Consider the following 22,075-nt stretch of genomic DNA (forward strand, 5'->3'; position numbering starts at 1 on the left):
AAGCACATGACATGAAGCAGCTGCTGATACAGCGGAGCCACAAGAGGGAAGGAGACGGGAGCCGAGGTCAGAATCAGAAGGCTGTTCTGCTTCATTGGCAGTTTGGGAGTTATCCCTTCCCCTCCACTCTCAACACACATGTAGTATGACAAGTTCCCTTCAGTATTAAATGTGCCCAAAAGATAATAAATGAATGAAAGAGAAGGACGGGTGGGCGGGAGCCTTGATCACATGAGGAGAAGCAGGAACTGGAGCTGGGCACCGGCAGTTTCTGCAGAGCAAGTCCGTGCAGGAAGTCGGAACTTCAAAGAAACAATTGTAAGTAAAGTCACTGTAAAAGAAAACACATTTGTGTGCCTAGGATTTTGTAATGTGAGCAAAGTGATTGCAAGGAGAGTCACATAGATACACTAGTAAAAGTGGAATATTAAGGGGAGACACATTTATAAAGCGCAGAAGTAAAGGAGATGTGAATTTCAAAAATCAAATGGGCAGAGAGAAATGAAACTATATCCAGCCGTTGGATTGACAGAGTAAATAGGTACGCCCATATTATCACTTCATTAAAATCAAATAAGATACTGCCATTTAAATTAAACAATTTTAAATAATTTCAATACTTTTTAATGATATGATAATGTAAAGGCAATGAATGAAGTGAATGAAAGCCCAAAGGAGAGGATGTACTGTGCCAAAGGAGAGGAAGTGAGCTGTAGCTCACGAAAGCTTATGCTCAAATAAATTGGTTAGTCTCTAAGGTGCCACAAGTACTCCTTTTCTTTTTGCGAATACAGACTAACACGGCTGCTACTCTGAAACCTGTGCCTATAATGCTTCTGTGGGTATGTTAATGCTTCTCTCAGTGTGGTAATTTGCCTAATTAATGCTTCTGGAGTGAGTGAGATGAAAGGGGTGAAATATCTGCTGATGTAAGTGAGCAATGCTACACGGAAGTCTCTAGAGCTGAGCCCACTTCCAACAAGACACAATTTCAGCCTAGGCCCTCTACACAAGAACGCTGACTGTGGAAACAAATCCATTACAATCGTAATTATTAAATGGATTATCATCCATGCTGCTTTTGTTTGAAAAGGGAAAAGGATAACAGAGAGTTTGAGTTCTCAGTTACCACTTGAGTTACATTTTTGAAGAGTCGCACAATATTTGCAGATTCGTATGTGAAAAAATAAATTACATGTGCCGTTATTTCATTTGTGACTGTATTTGTGATTACTTATTTCTGGCCAGATTCCACCATCGGTATTCTTGCTGGGAAGTCCTTTACTCTGAGTTAGTTCCCTTGACATCATGGAATAAGGTACTACTCAGCATGAGTAAGGGAGTTAAAATCTGGCCCTTGGTGAATTGAACTGCATATTTTTTCTATGAGAGAAAAAAGGTAAGTGAGGCATTGTCTTTTGTCTACCTTGTCTCTCAAATATCTTAGGACCAAGGCAGCTACAACAACACTGCAAACAACTATTTTTTCTATGACAGGTTCAGAGTAGCAGCCGTGTTAGTCTGTATCCACAAAAAGAATAGGAGGACTTGTGACACCTTAGAGACTAACAAATTTATTAGAGCATAAGCTTTTGTGGGCTACTGCCCACTTCATCGGATGCATAGAATGGAACATATAGTAGGAAGATATATATATATACACACACACACATACAGAGAACATGAAAAGGTGGAAGTAGCCATACCAACTGTAAGAAGCTAATTAATTAAGATGAGCTATCAGCAGGAGAAAAAAACTTTTGTAGTGATAATCAAGATGGCCCATTCAGATAGTTGACAAGAAGGTGGGAGGATACTTAACATGAGGAAACAGATTCAATCTGCGTAATGACCCAGCCATTCCCAGTCTCTCTTCAAACCCAAGTTAATGGTATCTAGTTTGCATGTTAATTAGAGCTCAGCAGTTTCTCCTTGGAGTCTGTTTTTGAAGCTTTTCTGTTGCAAAATTGCCACTCCGTTATATTGTTTGTTTGGGGGTTTTTTTTGTTTTGTTTTTTTACAAACATATAGCAAAATACTGTAAAAACTCTCTGAAACAGCTTGCGTTCTAAATAGACCAGACAGACAAAGGATGTGAGGGAAAACAGAGGCCTAGACAGGTGGAGTAAGTTGCCCCATGCTCTTCTCATGGTGGGGTACCTTCTAGTCCAACCCTAAGGAATCTCCTGGTTTTTTCTTGGGTGTTCAAAGAGAAAACACCCCAACACCCTCCAGGGGGAAACATTTAAATAATTACATTCATTTCGCTCCATGTGGAGAGTAAACTTTTCACCTGCTGATCCTAGTTTCAAGCAAAACCTGTCACTCTGCTGCCGCAGTGGATAATAGGGCCAGTCCAGCAGGAATGGATGTGGGGGAACACAGCTCTTCCTCCTTTGCTGAAAGCAGAGGGAGAGCTCCCTCTCTTCTTTGGCTGATCATGTAAGAGTTCCCCATCTGGTTTCAACCTGCTTTAACCACTGAGGCCAACTAAGGGGCATTTGCAGTATTACCAGGATCCTAGCACCAGGAGCTACTACTTGGAAGATTGGCCAAAATCTCATCCACAAAATGAAGCCCCTCAATAAAAATGCCCTGATTTTCACAGGCCTGAGCACCTCTGAAATTCAGGTCACTTATTTTGATGACTAATATTGGAACCCAGGTTTGGAAAATTATGGCCACTGTTATTTATAAATATGTGCTACTTTTCCAATAGCAGTATTTAGTGCATCTGCGTGTGGAGATGCCAGACTGCACTGGGATGTTATTTTAGTCTAGTATAAAGAGTGGTACAAATACAATGGTACCGCATAACTATCACACCAAATACTCTCCTTTATATTTAGTTTTTGGAATCTTTACACATTAAACTTCTGCTGTCATGGACAAAGTTCAGTGATTTCGTGTGAATGAAATGTTTTACATTTCATTGCCACCTGGGGCTATTTCCTGATAAATTCCCAGCATTAGCTTTTACCCATAGTCCTCTAAATGTGGTGTTTCTAATGTATTTAATATTTGTTACACGCTTCTACCTGCATGAAGCAGCATTTCAGTAGTGTCTGTGACAGCAAACACTCTCTGCAAGCTTTCCCTCACTGCCTTCTTCCCAAAAGTTTCTATGGAGGTTTAAGGAAGAAACTTTATGGCTTCCCCCCCAACACATTCCGTAGAAAAAAACCTAGGGCCCCTTAAACTCCATGGATTGTAAGAGCTGCAGCAATCCTGGGGTTCCATACTGGCTCTGTGGAACCACTGCCCTGCCCACCTTCCCCTCCATTCTGGTTTCTAGGCAATGTGGTGTGACTAGAGTCTCACTGCCAAGACTTCTTCCACCAGAGGAAAAGATTGCACTGAATTGCCTAATACTTGCTGTCATGCAACCCCAAAAGACATCAGCCTGCTTGGTTCCAGGCAATCTCCCACAGCAACATTCTGGAGCTAGGATCATTCCAACATTCCAATATTAGCACCTGTCCATAAAGAACCACGGGCCTTCCCTTAAGCCAGATACATTTGAGTAATCATAATTCTGTATTATGGCTGTGTCTGTTCTCTAACTACTCATGTTTTTCTCCCTAATCAAAATTTGATGGCGGTAGCTCATTAGGCTACATTATTCCTTACAAATTTTTTCAGCTTTTGGGAAGTAGAAAGCAGGACGTTTTAAACCCCCACATTACTAAAAATCAAACCCCATTAGGACTGCTATGATCCAATGACATATATTTATTTAATTCTCTTCTCTGTTTTCAGAAGCTGCCTGAAAGGATCTTCATTTAAACAGCATCACAACAAGAAGCATTTTCAGAACAGAAATGAACAACTGGAGAGCAAATAACAGCTCCGTCAATAGCAATGGAACAGATCTCACTATTGGCTTTACGTCTTCTGCGATAGCTGTCTTTTTATTTGGGACAAATTTTGTACCTGTTAAGAAATTTGATACTGGTGATGGTAAACAATCTGTTTTTGTTTTTTAAATAGTTTTACCACTTGTAAGAACAGTGTTTTAAGTTTTACACACTTTCAGTGAGAATATGGAATCTGCTGGTTACTGAAACTTCCCGGCTATGTCCACATTCACCCCAGCACAGCCTTAAGCTACAGAGAGAGGTGGAAGAATCACAGCATTTTTAATTCACAATAATTTGTTTTGTAAACGCAATAATAAAAACGCCAGGAAGTGGAAAAACTTTGAGAGGCCCTTCTTATATCTTGCCATCCACTTACAAGAGATGGAGTATACTGCAGGATGCTGCAAGATGGAAAAGCAAAAAGTGAAGGGCCTTTCAGTCCCCCACAGTTTGCACGTTCTCAAATACACACTTCAGTGTGTAGTATTTACCCTTTGTAGCTGGTGATCTATTAAATATCTCCATCCCTTGAGTCACGTTATTGTAGATAACATTAAAAGCAATCAAAAGTAGAAACTTGAGTACTTCTGTCTTGGGAATCTGATAACACGAAACAACCCCTTTAGTTTCTTACTTATGGTTTATGCTTTTGCCACAGCACTTCACTTGCTTTATACCGGGGTCATGCTATATCTAGGTATATGTGAAGACATATTATTATTTGTTGGTTATCAGAGTACCACGATCAAAAAAGGCTTATCCCAAATTACTTTTCTGTAACCATGTCTGCATTACAGGGTGGATCCTAGCCTCTGTTTTCTCCCCTATTTGTGCCAATCCAGCACTGCAAAGGGGACAAAAAAATGGGCTTAAATATTCAGCAAAGGATTCCCCTTGTGTAAGGGAAGTCCTGGGGAAGGAGGGGCATAAAGCCAGAAAATACTTCACCCACTCCTGGCCCCTCCGAGTACAGGATCTGCTGGGAGTGAGAGGAAGTTTGGCCAGAGTGTACAACAATCTGGCTATCCTGTGTTACTGGTACAGCTCCAGGACTGTCCCACACAGTGCAAGTTAGAGCAGGGGTTCTCAAACTGGGGGTCGGGACCCCTCAGGGGGTCACGAGCTGTCAGCCTCCACCTCAAACCCCGCTTTGCCTCCAGCATTTGTAATGATGTTAAATATATTAAAAAGTGTTTTTAATTTATAAGGGGGATCGCACTCAAAGGCTTGCTATGTGAAAGGGGTCACCAGTAAAAAAAGTTTGAGAGCCACTGAGTTAGAGTAATTTCTAGGCTGTTCTAACATGTTCATGGTTGGGAGGGAAAGTAACTTAAGTCCATCCTCTTCAAGAGCCAAGCAGAGCTCATGTGCACCTGAGGATCTGGGCACTGTTAACTCTGTCCAAGCAAGTCTAGTTACCAAGCATACGGAGAATGCGAGAACCCAGAAAAAGATGACTGGTTGACTGCTAACATCTTGCCTCAAAATATAACCTTTAAAAAATATTGTGACATGGCTACATAAACATCATAAGGCATAGTTCTCTAAAATATGTGACCAGATTTCAATTGTATCTGTATAATTCATCTGAGACATATTATATGAACAAGAAACAACAGGTTCACACGTACAATACTTGAAAGAAATCTTTTTTTAAAAACCATTGATGGTAACATATTCATTAGTTTGTCTGTTTTCTCCCCAGGAATGTTCTTCCAGTGGATTCTCTGTGCTGCAATATGGATAGTATCATTGGTGGTGAACCTTATTCAGCATAGCCCTACGTTTTGGCCTCTTGCTATGGTTGGGGGAAGTGTATGGGCTACAGGTAATGAGGAAGAGATCCTACTTCTTCAGAGACACAGTAAAGCTAATTCCTCAGAGGAGGCAGAGATAACATTGAAATATTTGATATACTAAATGGATCTTTGTTATTTCTACACTGTGGATCTCTGCCATTATTATATGTATTACTGTGAACATGATATTTTACAGTTTTATCATTGACAGTGGTCTTCAGCAGCCTTATTTAAAAACCTAAAGTAATACAGGTACCAAATAATATCCATGTTTTAGAAGGGCTGAAGAAACAAGATGCTAAAGTTACCTTAACCATATAGCAACAGAGGCTGAATGCTTACACTTTAAATGGCTATAAGAAACCTATTGGTCCAAGTTTTTTGAAAGTCCAAAGTTAAGCTTCTAAATAAGTGACCTGATTTTCAAGAGTGCTGAGCATCCAGCAGCTCCCACTGAAGCCAGTGGGAGCTGGTGGGTGATAAGCACTGTGTATTTCCTAATTTTGTCCTCAAATTGGATTGATATAAATTAAACCTTAAAGAAACATCCACAAAAAAAAAAAAAAAAAAAGCATGAAATGACTAGACCCTCTAAGGTGTAGTCCAGTGCAGGGCTCTTTAATAGGAAGCATCACTGAATAAGACAGATTCTTCTCCTTAGGGACAGAAATATCTCTAAAACCTCTTTGCAGAATACAGAAATTTTCAGTTTAGTAAGTATATGGGAAAATATAAAAACTCAAGAATACTGGTCTCTTCCTATTCCTAAAACATGATTATTGCACAGTTAGACATAAATGGCATTCTCTTCTTGAGAGAAATTTAGGACCAGATACCAGGCATTCTTGTAGGGTTGAGGTGCATTAAAGACCTTACATACAATGCCTTCAGCACCTTCCTTTTGTAAGCACCAAATTCACCCCAAGAATAGCTTTCAAAATTGTGGATGATGAAGAATTGAAGAAATTGTGTTTGTGTGTGCGTGCATTTGTTAAATATTTAACAACAACATCATGTACTGCATATTGACTGATGTTGTTCAAAAGATCTGAATTTACAAACCATATTGAAATTCAAAGTACAAATATGAGCACTCAATTTTAAAACCAAAATATTTTGGCAATAGAATAATTTTGCTTTGTGTTTTTCCATATTGCAGGTAACATTACAGTTGTCCCCATTGTTAAAACCATTGGTTTAGGTCTTGGACTCTTAATCTGGGCTTCTTTTAATTTGCTAACTGGCTGGGCAAGCTCAAGGTAACTACATTTGAACTTTAAACTGCACAACATGAATGCTGTCATTTCCTCACTAACAACTCTAATGAAAATATTCAACATGAATGCAAAAGATGTATCAAATAGAAAAGATTTTTTTTCTCCCAATGAAATATACAGGTTAATTGTAATCCATTTTGCTCCCTTATTTGTGAGATTCTCAATAAGAGGAAAATGTTTACTGGATCTTCTTTGCAAAAGAGCCTAGATGCTCACTCATCTGATTAATTAAAATCATAGTTTTCATGTGCAAGTAAAATGCTGTTTATTTTCTTGTTTTCTTTATCATCATAATTGTGCATGGTTAAATTAATTTCTTTTAGCCTGGACATTTACATTTACATGCCTTTTGGCAAAACTTCACTAAGCATGAGCCCAGTCCTGATAATCTGGACTTCAGTGGGACTACTTGCATTAGTAAGGATTTCCAAGACTGGAATCTAATTTTAAATTTAATACATGTAAATGGAATCAAATAAAGCTGTGGTTAAATATTCCAGGTTCGGCTGGTTTGGAATTGACCCAGAAGAGGTATCAAAACCCATCTTAAATTATATTGGAGCTGGACTTTCAGTGTTAAGGTAAATACTCTTCCTAATAATAAACAACTTCTTTGATTTAAAAGATCATAGATTTAACGACTGAGGTGTTGATTTAATAGGAGAGGATGTGTGTTAGTTGAATACATTTTGCAAATGCAGTTCATTTAAAACTTAATAAGTTGTCCTATCCAGTGAGACAGAGAAATATTTTTCAGAATTAGACAAATGTTAATTCCAATTCAGTGGCAAAATAGGTCTTCATAAATGGAGAAGCGCATTTTTATGCCAATGGACATGTTAAATACCATCCCAGATGTAGACTGATTGATTGTCATAGTTAAATTCCTCAAATGTTTCACTTTGCAAATTGTTGGGCAAAGCCTTCCCTAGAAAAGGCTATGATCTCCTGGTGGAATTTGTCTCTCATCAGTCCTTCAGAGAGGTGGAGTTTGCTGCTTCTTTGCCTCTTTCCATAGACTAGGCCACAAGACCCTTCCTCAAACCTGGCAGACTCCATAGATTCAGCTGAATCCAGGACCATCCACACCACCTCTTGCCCCCAGAGGCTCTGCAATCCCCAGCAGTGAAGCTCTGAAGTCATACTGCCAGAATTCCCCAACCATGGCATCCTCCAGGACCCCCTACAGTGCCTCCAATTCTTTATTTATATATGGGAGCAGCTATTCTATGCAAGACACTTTGGGAGGATGGAACTCACAGTTTAAGCATTTCATCTAAGCTTCATAGGCCTGGAGAGGGAACAATGTGTGTTTGCCTGGTCTTCATGGAGGAGGCTGAAATCCCCCCTTCCCAATGTTCCTTCCTATCCCCTCAGGAGGGGAAAGAACCATGCGTGATGGGGACCCGCACCATTCTTTGGCATTAAAAACCAAACCCTGCCAATCCTGATTTACAGATTCACCTGATCAAATTTGAAAGTTAAATATGTTGGTAATTACTCCTATTTAAACCTCAATATCCCACACTCCTACCAATCACAGAACTAGGCTTCTGAGGAGGGGCTTAACATTTTCAGTTGAATTGAACTGAAAAACATGTAAGACTATAAAAAACAAAACAAAAAAAACAAATCCGAGTACTGCCTGAGGAAATGGACCTAGAATTTCTATTCTCAGTTTATGTGCCAGGCCAAACTAAGTGCAGTAAGCTGTTGAGTCTGCTGCACAGAAGCTGTAAATGTAAAGGTGCGTTAAAAACATCCTAATTATAAACAGTTTAGTTACCATCTAGAAACACTAATTCTGGTACATGTAGTATGCTTTTGCTTTTTGAAAAGAAGGTCTCATTCATTTTCTCCTCTCCTTACCCTCCACCCCCACCCCATGGAGGGTGTATATAGAATTTCCCTTAGGATATCCCAGTGTACATCTGCTATAGTTTGAAAATGTGGTACTGGGCTATGACAACTGTCTTTAGAAAAATAATGTAGTGATATATTAGAACAGTGACATTTACATCCTATTAATATGACAAGAGATAACAATAAGGACTGTACTACGTTTTTAAAAGTGGATTTGATCAGATTATTTACTTGTGTTTAAATTAATTAATAAGATTAATCAAGCTAGTTAAGAGTTCATTTCAAGATATACCGAAGTGTGACATTGTCAAACCAAGGATGAAAAATAAGGAACAAAATGAAAATGTGGATTATGCCTTCAACTACTTTGTTTTTGCCCTGGGGTATTAAATTTTATGAAATGATGTTTGGTACATGTTAATGTACTTTTCTCTTCACAGCACTATCATATTTCTTTTTGTAAAAAGTGAAGTTCAAAGTTCTTCAACTTCGTTAGAAGCCACCCCATTACTGAGAGAGAGTGTAAGTACACTGACTGTTGTTTTACTTCACTGAAAATATGCATCAGCATAAAAAGAAAAGCAATTACTTGATGTTACCCGGATTTGCCAACATTCATGGTCAAATGGAGATGCCCATTTATATGAACTTCAATTTATGGGTCTTGTAAGATCGATAGCATATAGCAACAGAAACAGCTTTTCGCAACAGTCTGGTTGTTACTGGCTTGGCGTGTTTTATAAGTTCACAAGTCCTTTTCTATTATGACACAGGTTTTATAAATGATTGAGAATATCCCCCCATGTCAGAAAGGGGAAATAATTTTAATTACAGCTTTTGGAGCTAAAACTGAACTGTAAAAGTAGAATATTAGATAAAAGGAAGCAAACAATGTGTCTTGGCAGCCAGATTCCCTGCTGCACAGCAGAGTGGGGAAGCTAGCAGGCAGGTAATTATGACTCCCTGTTTCTTGACCCTGGCCTTGGCACAGGTTAGAGACCTGAGGCTGGTGCCAGATGGCTGTTGTCCCTTAGAGAGCATGAACCAGGGAAGGATAACTGGAGCACAGCAGCACGCTTCAGTCAATCTCTGTCCCCACTTCACTATGCTGCCTGAACTGGGGACCACAGGAAGGGAGGCATAGAAGCCAACTATGCCCACTGGATTCCTCCATATCAAGGGAATCCTCAGCAGGGGATTTGTGGGTGGAGCAAAGAAAGCAGAGAGTGGCATAGAATCTGCTTGTATTATAGAGAAGGATTCAGTGTGTGCATGGGAAGGCGAAAATAAGCAGAAATGGTTATGGATCTGAAACGATACTAGTGATGGCAAAGGACCCACACAGTCAACAGCAACACTGGAAACAGAGAACAAACAAAACCTCTGGATTGTAGCACCCACCAAATTTAAGGGAAAACATGTTTTGAAATCCAAATTTGTATTTGGATTCTCTCTCTCTACAGTGTGTTGAGTTAAGCCCCAGAGTCAGACACCCTGAAGCCTTTGAAATCCTGAGCCAATCTTTTTGGTTTGGGCCTATCTGTAAACCCATGTCTCCTGACTTTCGTTGGGAAGATTTTTTCCCCTGATGTGTGACTGGTCTGTTTTAAAACATGCACTTTTTTTTTGGATGTTTTCCAAAACATTTGACACTAAAATTGTAACTGTTGTCAACAGTCAGTCAACAATTCTGAAAATACCTGTTCTGATGCTTCATGGGTAGACAGTCTTTCTCCACTACGAAAAAGAGTAATGTAAGTAGTTACCATTTCTTTTCTTCGTTCTTGCTAGTTGACCTGGGTTTCTTGAAGTTGCTACAAAATAGTAAAGGAACTTCTGTGTCCTGTACTGTATGAAGCACACTGTAACAAATGATTGATAATTTTTATAAATGTTAGTACTATAATGAAGAGGTATAACTGCAAAACTACTTAGATACATTTTAACTGGATAAAAGTGTTTGTCCTTCTAATTCTTCAATGTGCTGTCTCTTACTGGCCACAATATTAATTACAATTACAAATGATCTATACTGTCTTGTGGAGATTACTTAAAATAGATTTTCAGTGACTTTTCAATTGTCCCAATATGTGTTTATGCCATCATATGCAGAGATTACAGAAACACAGGATGCTGTGGTCAGTTTTATGCAAGACTGTGTTTATTTTCTCTTGACACAGACTTAGTTTAAGCTTGAAATTAGGCAAAGGTTTCTAACCATCAGAGGAGTGAAATTCTGGAACAGCCTTCCATGGGAAGCAGTGGAGGCAAAAAACCTAACTGGCTTCGAGACTCAGTTTGATAAGTTTATGGAAGGGATGGCATGTGGCCCATTGGCAACTGGCAAAAGCAAATATCCCCAACGGCTGGAGACAAGACACTATATGGGGAGCATTCTGAGTTACCATAGAGAATTCTTTTCCAGGTATCTTTCTGGTAGGTCTTGCCCACATGCTCAGGGCCTAACGGATGGCTACATTCGGGGTTGGGAAGGCATTTTTCCCCTCGGTCAGATTGGCAGGGACCCTGGGGGTTTTTCACCTTCCTCTGCAGCATGGGGCAAGGATCACTCACAGGTTTGAATTAGTGTAAATGGTGAATTCTCTGTAGCTTGAAGTCTTTAAACCATGATTTGAGGACTTCAGTAACTCAGCCAGAAGGTAGGGGGTCTATTTCAGGAGTGGGTAGGTGAGGTTCTGTGGCCTGCAATGTGCAGGAGGTCAGATTAGATGATGACGATGGTCCCGTCTGACCTTAAAGTCTATGAGACTTTTACCTGCTTGCTTTATGCCTGTTAGTGGTCACCCTGTATAGTGGATCTAAATATTCACAGCTACCAGCACATCTTAGTAAAGTTCATTGTTGTGTCTTGTCATTAACCTTGATTGTACACTCATTAGCTCTTTGTTACATGCTTGTACAGCACCTAGCTCTGTGGGGCCCTGGATAGGGCTCTAGGCACCACTGTAATTTCTATATCGTTACTAGCAATTTGCATGTGCAGCGTGTTTTACATAGTATCATTCTCAACCTGTTATGTCTTAAGTATATTATCTAATCTACTGGTTAATAATGGATTCCTTTCTTTCTCTCTCTCTCTTTTGTTTTTTTAAGAGGCTGTACCCTAGCAGTAGTAGCTGGAATATTCTATGGTTCCAGCTTTGTGCCCGTGCTCTACATCAAGGACCATGGTAGAAGAAATGAAACGCTATACAGAGGAGCAAGTCAATTTGGTAAAGGCCAATGAGCCATTTTTATTTCATCTTATAACTACTGTATGTCCTATTGATTTTGTAAATTGATTTGGTGATTTTTCCCATGCCTCCTGGTGTTATGTGGTGACAAAGGAGTCGGTGCACATGATTCTCCACTACCTTGCCCTGTTTGTAGTCACTTACAGCTGGGCAAACTGGGTGCAATCACTCCCATTCTGATCTGGTAGTGTTTTACACCCACTTTGCGCAGGTGTAAATCCCTACACAAGATGTGAGGCAATGGCCAGTCAGGCCCAGTGAATGCCAAACTTCACTGATGTTTAGACACAATTTCATTTCACAACAAAATGTTTTTTCTTTGAAGCATTTTGAAATGTAGTCACATTTTCTACTTATTTTTCTTGTGAGAGGCCATACAGATTTTCACTGCTGCATTGGTAGGCAATATTCCAAATATGTAAGGAGCCTAATTAATATAAATGTTTGGTTTCTTCATCCATTTTTCAGCTCATGCTCTGCTTTTACTGTGCAGAAAATATATTTATATGATGATTATATGAATTACCCCCATTAAGTATGGGGATAATTATCAATTATGGGAAAATATAGACACCACCTGCTTTAAAAGTGGAAATGCATTCAGCTGCAGCCAAACAAGACAAGCTCAATTTTCTCTCTCAGATGCAGGCTTCCAGTGGCATTAATTCCACCTGGGGTGGATGTGACAGAACACAAGGGCTTACTATTCTATGTTCCTCCAGCCTGGCCAGCATAGCGCCAGAAGTGAGTAGGTTGAGGGCATGAGCCCAGCCCAAGCAGGGCAGAGAAACTGATTTAGTGCCTACTAACGGAGCTGGAAGGAGCATTTCAAGCCATCCTTCCCCAGGGTTGACCACCCCCTACTTTGCAGCCCTATCTGCATCTCCTTTGTCTTCCAACAATTCATGCAAGTGTATTGTACCACGGTCATTCTCTTGCAATTTCTTTTGGGAGTGGAGGCTTCATAAATTGTCCTCCTCACAGTGCTGCAGTAATAATGAACCAAAGTCTCTAATTAGACAGGTGGACAACGAGCTTCTTGGCTCCTGCAGTCTTCATACACGACAAATTCACATAGAGCAGAGGACCTAAGAGAGAGCACAAATAAGGAAAGAGTCTGTCTACTCACATAACAAGCTTAGGAGTGCAGCATTAGGACAAAAACAGGGGATTCCTTTTCTTCTTGAGACAAAAACATTGGTGCTTAAGTGTGAGGTTTAGGCACCCAAATCCCACTTTTAGGCTCTATTGTGATCCATACTCTTGAGGTCCCTTCTAGCCCTATGTTTATATGATTTTATGGCATAGTCAACCCAGTGAAAGTCCCTTATATAATTTAACCTGCATGATTGAACAACTCCATCTATAGTAATATTTGCAGTCATGTTTGAGTCACGTGGATAATGCAACAAGCTCCCTTCCTTTTTTCTTATTTTTGGTTGTTTTTTTTTTAAATGGATGGACAATGACCAAACTTCAAGTTGTTATTATTAGTGTCTTATGCATTTTTGTATTTATGCATACTATGTATGAAACAGCATAGAATAAGTACAAATATTTACAGTAACTGTGATTTTAAATCTTTACCTCTGTGCCATTTCTGTTTCAGATTTAGACTATGTCTTTGCACACTTTAGTGGAATCTTTCTTACAAGTACCATATATTTTTTGATCTACTGTGCAGTCATGAAAAATAAACCTAAAGTTTACCCTGAAGCCATAATACCAGGTATGACTATTCAATAAAATAGTTATTAATTTAAGTTACTTCCTGTAATCATTTCAACTGTACTACCATAATGATTCCAAATCATACTCTTGGGATTATGGTTAATTTTGGAAGTACGTTCTCTTGACTTTTGGTATCTTTTGAAAGAGCACATGTGAAAAGGTTGGGAGACAGTGAAAAATTGTGGTCCAATTTGAAATGTGATGTTGCATGTTAAAGATGTTCTGAAATTGACACTTTGCCAGAACGGAGAACACATTGCCCAGAAAATTATAACTGAGACCTACATATTGTACTGACCTTTGAAAATTTTAGAACTTCTGTGGGGAAGGAGTGAGGAGAAAAAAAAATATATCCTCTTTGCTAAAGGCCAGATGGTGATGCGGTGTCACTGCAAATGTAAGAAAAATAAACAGAAACTGAATCAACAGAAATAGCTGTAAATTCAGTAGTGGTGAGCGCATTTGGATTCCATGTATTTTTCCAGAATTCAGTATCTAAGCAGAATTTTTGTGACACCCATACAGTTTAAATAGTCTTAAGCCAAAAGACACTTTGACCTCAAACTCTTGTCCTGTTATTAAATGATCAGTGATTAACTGATTTTTTTTCTAATTTAATGCTGTGAATAATACCCATTGAACAAAGCAAAACCAACAAACAAAAAGCCAGGCTAAACATTTTCCAGACTGACATATGAATGCAAAACCACAATTTCCTATACAGCAGTATAATAGTAAAGCAATTAATTACTCCATGTATGTGCTCTTTCACTTTGGTAATAATGCATTATTTTACTATGTTATTGCCATTTTCTGTAAGTGTTCTTTGCCGTAAGTGTTAAGAGAACAAAAGTATAATAATTTAAATCTGCCTGGGACAAAGTCTAAAGTCTGAAAGAATGATTCTTTTGATTTCAGCAGAAGTTCTTCTCTTTCCAGCCCATCCTATCAATGTTTACTTTTGCTAGGAACATTAAGGCACATATTGTACTTCATATTTTGTCTTTATGTTGAGTAACAGAAACGTTTAAGATACCAAATTTCACGATCAATTTTAAATGCAAACATTATATTACGAAACATAATTGTAAATACAACTACATCAGTCCTGACTGTTTCAGTCAAATCCTACTGTGGATCTTAGAAAATCTGCACAATGAGATCAAGCCATATCTCCAACCAGGACTGGGCTAGCTGTGACAGACTAACAATATCGTGTAATATCCTGAACAAACCTTATGGAATTAAGATAAACTTAAATAAATAAAGTTAAACCTTATTGAATTAGGTTTAATACCTTTGGGGTACGTTATATTAAAAATGCAGTTCTGTATTTGTTATTGTATGTACCTTCTCTAGGACGGAGGGGAGTGCTAATATACTTTCTCCATTATCAACCTTTTGAAGGAACCAACAGGCAAGAAAAAGGTTTTTGATTGATAGCCTGGTTTTAAACTGACTCAGGGCCTTCTTTCTGATCAAGCAAATGGACAGGACTCCTGGTCCACAGAGAGTTCCAATCTTTAGGGTAGGTTTGGAAGTACTAGGCCCACTGGGATCTCATAAGACTGGGTATTTGCTCTGAGCTGAACTTATAACACAAGGAATCCCCTTGGGAGGGAGATTGAAGAACTGCTTTCTCTCCAGGATCCAGTTAGCATTGGTAAGCTTATTAGTACGTGTGTAGGTTTTTATTGTTTTTAATATGTTTTCTCGGTAATGCTTTTTACCTGAAGAACAAAGTAAGCATGCATAGAAAGTGCTTACTGTAACAATTACACCTATTAACCATCTCTGAAGAGAAAGCAAGCAGGTGTCCTTGAGCAGCCTGTCTGTGCTGGGAATAATAGAGTGTAGGCAGGGAACTGTGCCACCTGGAAATTCCCCAATAAGAAGAGAGAGAGTGACACAGAGGTCCATTCAAGAACAATGGTTGGGAAACTGGAAGTCTGACAATGGGTGCCCTTGCTGAACCACTGAGGGGAAATACAAATGCAGTTTCCTGAATTTTGACACCACCTAACTGCTCACCCAGAAATACTTCCTGTGGAGTTACCATTCTATGGCTATTTCTCTTGGAGAGGATGATTTTAACCCTTAATGTTAGATTTAGATAATAATCGTCAACATACTATTCAGATTCTGGTTTACATTTGCACGTAGTAAATTGTAATGTCTTTCACTGCCTGCTGTAGGTGGCCTATATTTTGTTGTAGATAGTTTTCTGATTGGAATTTGTTGTTTCTAGGGTTTGTTGCTGGTGTACTTTGGGCAATAGCCAATTGTTGCTGGTTCATAGCTAATCACTACCTCAGTGCGGTGGTCAGCTTTCCAATAATCACTGCTGTGAGTACCTTTTTAAAAAAGTTGTTAATTGTGTCATTATTATTTAAAATGATGGTTTTCTTTTCCCTTTTGGGGGATAATTTTCAACTTTGAGGTGTGCAGTCTGTACAGCCAGTCTGTAGTTCTAGTTCTGTGTCTCCCCCATTGCCTTTGGCTTTTAGGAAAGTATAATTATGACAACAACCATCTAGGGTGGCATCAAGGGTTGAATTAATGGCCTCCACATCTAAAAGAATGAGTAGATTTTAAGTGAGAGAGTCAGTCTCTGTAAAAGACCCTCATCCTCTGTAGATGAGGCACGGCGGGCGGAGGGAGGAGACACTGATCAGCCAGTTACACTTTTCACTGTATTCCTCACAATTTGTGATATTTTCTGTCTTTAATATTTATTTTGCATAAAGTTATGAATTCAGATATTAATCCTTTTGTGTGTTTTCAATACAGTAACTCCTCACTTAATGTTGTAGTTATATTCCTGAAAAAATGCGACTTTAAGCGAAGCGATGTTAAGTGAATCCAATTTTCCCATAAGAATGAATGTAAATAGAATCCTCTGGACAAAACCTTAAAGTTACAGAAAACAGGAATAAACCTCCCTCTTAGCACAGGGAAAAGTCACAAGAAAAACAAAAGATAAACTAATCCACCTTGCCTGGCTTACCTATTCTGGTTGCAATATTGGAGACTTGGATTGGGATGGGTTGGAGAAGATGGATTTCTGTCTGGCCCCTCTCAGTCCCAGGAGAGAACCTCCACACAAAACAAAGAGCACAAAAAAAACCTCCCCCCCCACCCCAAGATTTGAAAGTATCTTTGGTTCTGTTGGTCAGGTGCTAACCCGGTTATCTGAGCTTCCTAACCCCTTACAGATAAGGAGGAATTCTAGGCTACCCTTAGCTGTATGGTTCTGAGAGGGGGGGTTAGGTTCCAGAGAATTTTTTTTTTTGCCAGACAAAAGACTATTATTTAAAACTTATACACAGTGTAAGTTGTAAACAATTTAATACTGTACACAGCAATGATGACTGTGAAGCTTGGTTGAGGTGGTGAAGTCAGAGGGTGGGATATTTCCCAGGGAATGCCTTACTACTAAAGGATGAACTAGCACTCAGCTGAGCCCTCAAGGGGTTAACTCGTTGTTAATGTAGCCTCACGCTCTTCAAGGCAGCAGGAATGGAGGGAGGGGAGACAGCATGGCAGATACACACACACAGTGTGTGTGTGTATGTGAGAGAGAGAGAGAGAGATGCGCATTTTCCCTTTAAGTATGCTGACCCACTCTTAAGTACACTGCCTTGTTAAGTTAATCAGCAAGGTGAGACCACAGCTGCCGCCAGGAAGCTCCCTCCGTCCTGAGCCCTGTCGTGTGTCCCCCTGCTCTATGGAGATGGGGTAAGTGGGATGCAGGAGCTAGGGGGAGGGGGACACCTTGACATTAGCCCCCCTCTTCTCCACCCCAGCAAGCTCTGGGAGCAGCTCCAAGGCAGAGGGCAGGAGCGGTACATGGCAGTGGGGGAGGGACAGCTGAACTGCCTGGCAATTGATAGCCTGCTGGGTGGCTGCTGCCAAGGGGACTTAGGGGAGCGGGGAGTTGATAGGGGGGCTGCCAGTCCGCCCTGGTTCCAAGCTACCACCAGCTAGCTGCAATGGGCTGCTCTTCCTGCAAGCTGTGGACAAAGCAGGTGGCTGCCAAACGATGACGTTATAAGGGAGCATTGCGCAACTTGAAACGAGCATGTTCCCTAATTTATCAACGTAACAACGTTAACCGGGACGACTTTAAGTGAGGAGTTACTGTACCTAATACATGCTCTTTGTTACAAAGATTAATGGCACTATTTGTGTGACTGAGGCTATGTCTACACTATGAAATTAGGTCGAATTTATAGAAGTTGGTTTTGTAGAAAGCGTTTTTATACAGTCGATTGTGTGTGTCCCCACACAAATGCTCTAAGTGCATTTAGTCGGCGGAGTGCGTCCACAGTATCGAGGCAACCGTCGACTTCCGGAGCATTGCACTGTGGGTAGCTATCCCACAATTCCCGCAGTCTCCGCCACCCATTTGAATTTTGGGTAGAAATCCCAATAACCTGATGGAGCAAAAACGTTGTTGCAGGTGGTTCTGGGTACGTATCTTCAGCCCCCCCCCCCCCCATCTCCCTCCATGAAAGCAACGGGAGACAATCATTTCGCGCCTTTTTTCCTGGGTTACCCATGCAGATGCCATACCACAGCAAGCATGGAGCCTGCTCAGCTCACCATCATCGTATGTCTCCTGGGTGCTGGCAGACGCGGTACTGCATTGCTACACAGCAGCAGCTCATTGCCTTTTGGCAGCAGACAGTGCAGTATGACTGGTAGCCATCATCGCCAGGGTGCTCTTTTAGCCAACCTTGGTGAGGTCGGTCAGGGGCGCCTGGGCAAACATAGGAGTGACTCAGCCAGGTCATTTCCCTTCTAAGTTTTGTCTCATGGCGATTCAGTCCTGCCGGCAGTCGTACTGCACCGTCTTCTAATGCGCAGCCAGGAGACGACGATGGCCAGCAGTCATACTGCACCGTCTTCTGCCAAGCACCCAGGAGATGACGATGGCTAGCAGTCGTACTACACCGTCTGCTACCAGCAAGATGTATAAAGATAGATGAAGTGGATCAAAACAAGAAATACACCAGATTTGTTTTGTATTCATTTTCTCCCCCCTTCCTCCCTCCCTCCATGAAATCAACGGCCTGCTAAACCCAAGGTTTTGAGTTCCGTCCTTGAGGGTGCCATTCTGTTTCTCCTTGATGCAAAGCCATCTCCCTTATTGATTTTAATTCCCTGTAAGCCAACCCTGTAAGCCATGTTGTCACTCGCCCCTCCCTCCGTCAGAGCAACGGCAGACAATCGTTTTGTGCCTTTTTTCAGCACAGATGCCATAGCTCTGGGAACATGGAGCCCACTCAGATCACCATGGCAATTACGAGCACTATAAATACCGCGCACATTATCAAGCAGGATATGCAGAACCATAACCTTCAAGAAAAGCAAAACCAGGCAAGGAGGAGGCGACTGCAGTGCAGTGACGAGAGTGATGAGGACATGGACATAGACTTCTCACAAAGTATGGGCCCCTGCAATGTGCACATCATGGTGTCAATTGGGCAGGTTCATGGCGTGGAACGCCGATTCTGGGCCCGGGAAACAAGCACAGAGTGGTGGGACCGTATAGTGTTGCAGGTCTGGGACGATTCCCAGTGGCTGCGAAACTTTTGCATGCGTAAGGGCATTTTCATGGAACTTTGTGACTTGCTTTCCCCTGCCCTGAAGTGCAAGAATACCAAGATGAGAGCACCCTCACAATTCACAAGCGAGTGGCGATAGCCCTGTGGAACCTTGCAACGCCAGACAGCTACCGGTCAGTCGGGAATCAATTTGGAGTGGGCAAATCTACTGTGGGGGCTGCTGTGATGCAAGTAGCCAACACAATCACTGAGCTGCTGATATCAAGGGTAGTGACTCTGGGAAATATGCAGGTCATACTGGATGGCTTTGCTGCAATGGGATTCCCTAACTGTGGTAGGGCCATAGACGGAACGCATATCCCTATCTTGGGACCGGAGCACCAAGGCAATGAGTACATAAACCAAAAGGGGTACTTTTCAATGGTGCTGCAAGCACTGGTGGATCACAAGGGACGTTTCACCAACATCAATGTGAGATGGCCGGGAAAGGTACATGATGATCGCTCGCATCTTCAGGAACTCTGGTCTGTTTCAACAGCTGCAGCAAGGGACTTACTTTCGAGACCAGAAAATAACCACTGGGGATGTTGAAATGCCTATAGTTATCCTTGGGGACCTAGCCTACCCCTTAATGCCATGGCTCATGAAGCCGTACACAGGCACCCTGGACAGTAGTCAGGAGCTGTTCAGCTACAGGCTGAGCAAGTGCAGAATGGTGGTAGAATGTGCATTTGGGCATTTAAAAGTGCGCTGGTGCAGTTTACTGACTCAGTTAGACCTCAGTGAAACCAATATTCCCATTGTTATTACTGCTTGCTGTGCGCTCCACAATATCTGTGAGAGTAAGGGGGAGACGTTTATGGAGGAGTGGGAGGTTGAGGCAAATCACCTGGCCGCTGATTACGAGCAGCCAGACACCAGGGTGGTTAGAAGAGTACAGGAGGGCACGGTACGCATCAGAGAAACTTTGAAAAGCAGTTTCAGGAATGGCTAGGCTACGGTGTGACAGTTCTGTTTGGTTTCTCCTTGATGGAACGCCCCTCCCCCCCCCCCCGGGTTCATTCTACTTTCCTGTAAGCTAAGCACCCTCCCCTCCCCCCTTCGATCACCGCTTGCAGAGGCAATAAAGTCATTGTTGCTTCACATTCATGCATTCTTTATTTATTCATCACACAAATAGGGGGATAACTGCCAAGGTATCCCGGGAGGGGTGGTGGAGGAGGGAAGGACAAGGCCACACAGCACTTTAAAACTTATTGAATGCCAGGCTTCTGTTGCTTGGGCAACCCTCTGGGGTGGAGTGGCTGGGTGGCCGGAGGCCCCCCCACCGCGTTCTTGGGCGTCTCGGTGAGGAGGCTATGGAATTTGGGGAGGAGGGCGGTTGGTTACACAGGGGCTGTAGCGGCAGTCTGTGCTCCTGCTGCCTTTCCTGCAGCTCAACCATACGCTGGGGCATATGAGTTTGATCCTCCAGCAGCCTGAGCATTGACTTCTGCCTTCTTTCAGCAAGCTGACACCACCTCCCATCTTCAGCCCGCCACCTCTCCTCGCAGTCATATTGTGTTTTCCTGCACTCTGAGATTGTCTGCCTCCACGTATTTTGCTGTGCTCTGTCAGCGTGGGAGGACAGCATGAGGTCAGAGAACATTTCATCACGAGTGCATTTTTTTTGCCTTCTAATCTTCACTAGCCTCTGGGAAGGAGAAACATGCAGCTGGTGGAGGAAAAAAAGGGAGAGTGGTAGTTAAAAAGACACATTTTATAGAACAATGGGTACACTCTTTCACGGTAGATCTTGCTGTTAACATTACATAGCACATGTGCTTTCATTACAAGGTCGCATTTTGCCTCTTATTGAGGGTATGCCAGTTTCGTGTGAGAGATCACTCATGCAGGGCCGGGCAACAGAATTCGGCTTGCAGGCAGCCATGGTAAGCCACAGTCTTTTGGATTCTTTAACCTTCATAACATGTGGGAATGGTTTCAAACAGCAGCCCCCTCATTTCCCATACGAAGTAGCCATTGAGTTGGCCATTAAAAATGGGTTGGCAATTTAAAAGGAGGGGCTGCGGTTTCCGGGTTCACGTGCAGCAGAAACCCATCTAACCTCCTCCTCCTCCACACACACACACACACACACACACACACACACACACACACACAGTTCTCTGGGATGATGGCTTCACCCCTCTCCCCACCGCATGGCTAACAGCGGGGAAGATTTCTGTTCGGCCACAGGGAAACAGCCCAGCAGGAATGGGCACCTCTGAATGTCCACTTACTAAAACCACCCTATTTCAACCAGGTGACTATGAACGATATCACTCTCCTGAGGGTAACACAGAGAGATAAAGAACGGATGTTGTTTGAATGCCAGCAAACACCGGGACCATACGCTGCAATGCTTTGTTCTGCAGTGATTCCCGACTACGTGCTACTGGCCTGGTGTGGTAAAGTGTCCTACCATGGAGGACGGAATAGGGCTCCCCTCCCCAGAAACCTTTTGCAAAGGCTTTGGGAGTACATCCAGGAGAGCTTTATGGAGATGTCCCTGGAGGATTTCCGCTCCATCCCCAGACACATTAACAGACTTTTCCAGTAGCTGTACTGGCCGCGAATGCCAGGGCAAATGAATCATTAAACACACTTGCTTTTAAACCATGTATAATATTTACAAAGGTACACTCACCAGAGGTCCCTTCTTCGCCTTCAGAGTCCGGG

At 41.7% G+C, this 22,075-nt stretch overlaps 1 protein-coding gene across 1 annotated transcript in view; it reads left to right on the plus strand.

Annotated features, from left to right (window-relative positions):
• TMEM144 (transmembrane protein 144) overlaps nucleotides 1-22,075 on the plus strand; it is a 28,285-nt gene continuing 6,210 nt past the window's right edge. Inside the window, 11 exon segments of the mRNA XM_074950052.1 lie at nucleotides 1-318; nucleotides 3,760-3,781; nucleotides 3,784-3,960; nucleotides 5,566-5,688; nucleotides 6,819-6,918; nucleotides 7,437-7,517; nucleotides 9,240-9,321; nucleotides 10,477-10,553; nucleotides 11,914-12,032; nucleotides 13,663-13,782; nucleotides 16,033-16,130. Coding sequence (XP_074806153.1) covers nucleotides 190-318; nucleotides 3,760-3,781; nucleotides 3,784-3,960; nucleotides 5,566-5,688; nucleotides 6,819-6,918; nucleotides 7,437-7,517; nucleotides 9,240-9,321; nucleotides 10,477-10,553; nucleotides 11,914-12,032; nucleotides 13,663-13,782; nucleotides 16,033-16,130 — 1,128 coding nt within the window. The 5' untranslated portion in view covers nucleotides 1-189.

This window comes from Natator depressus, chromosome 4 (assembly GCF_965152275.1).
Source record: "Natator depressus isolate rNatDep1 chromosome 4, rNatDep2.hap1, whole genome shotgun sequence".
NCBI lineage: Eukaryota > Metazoa > Chordata > Testudines > Cheloniidae > Natator > Natator depressus.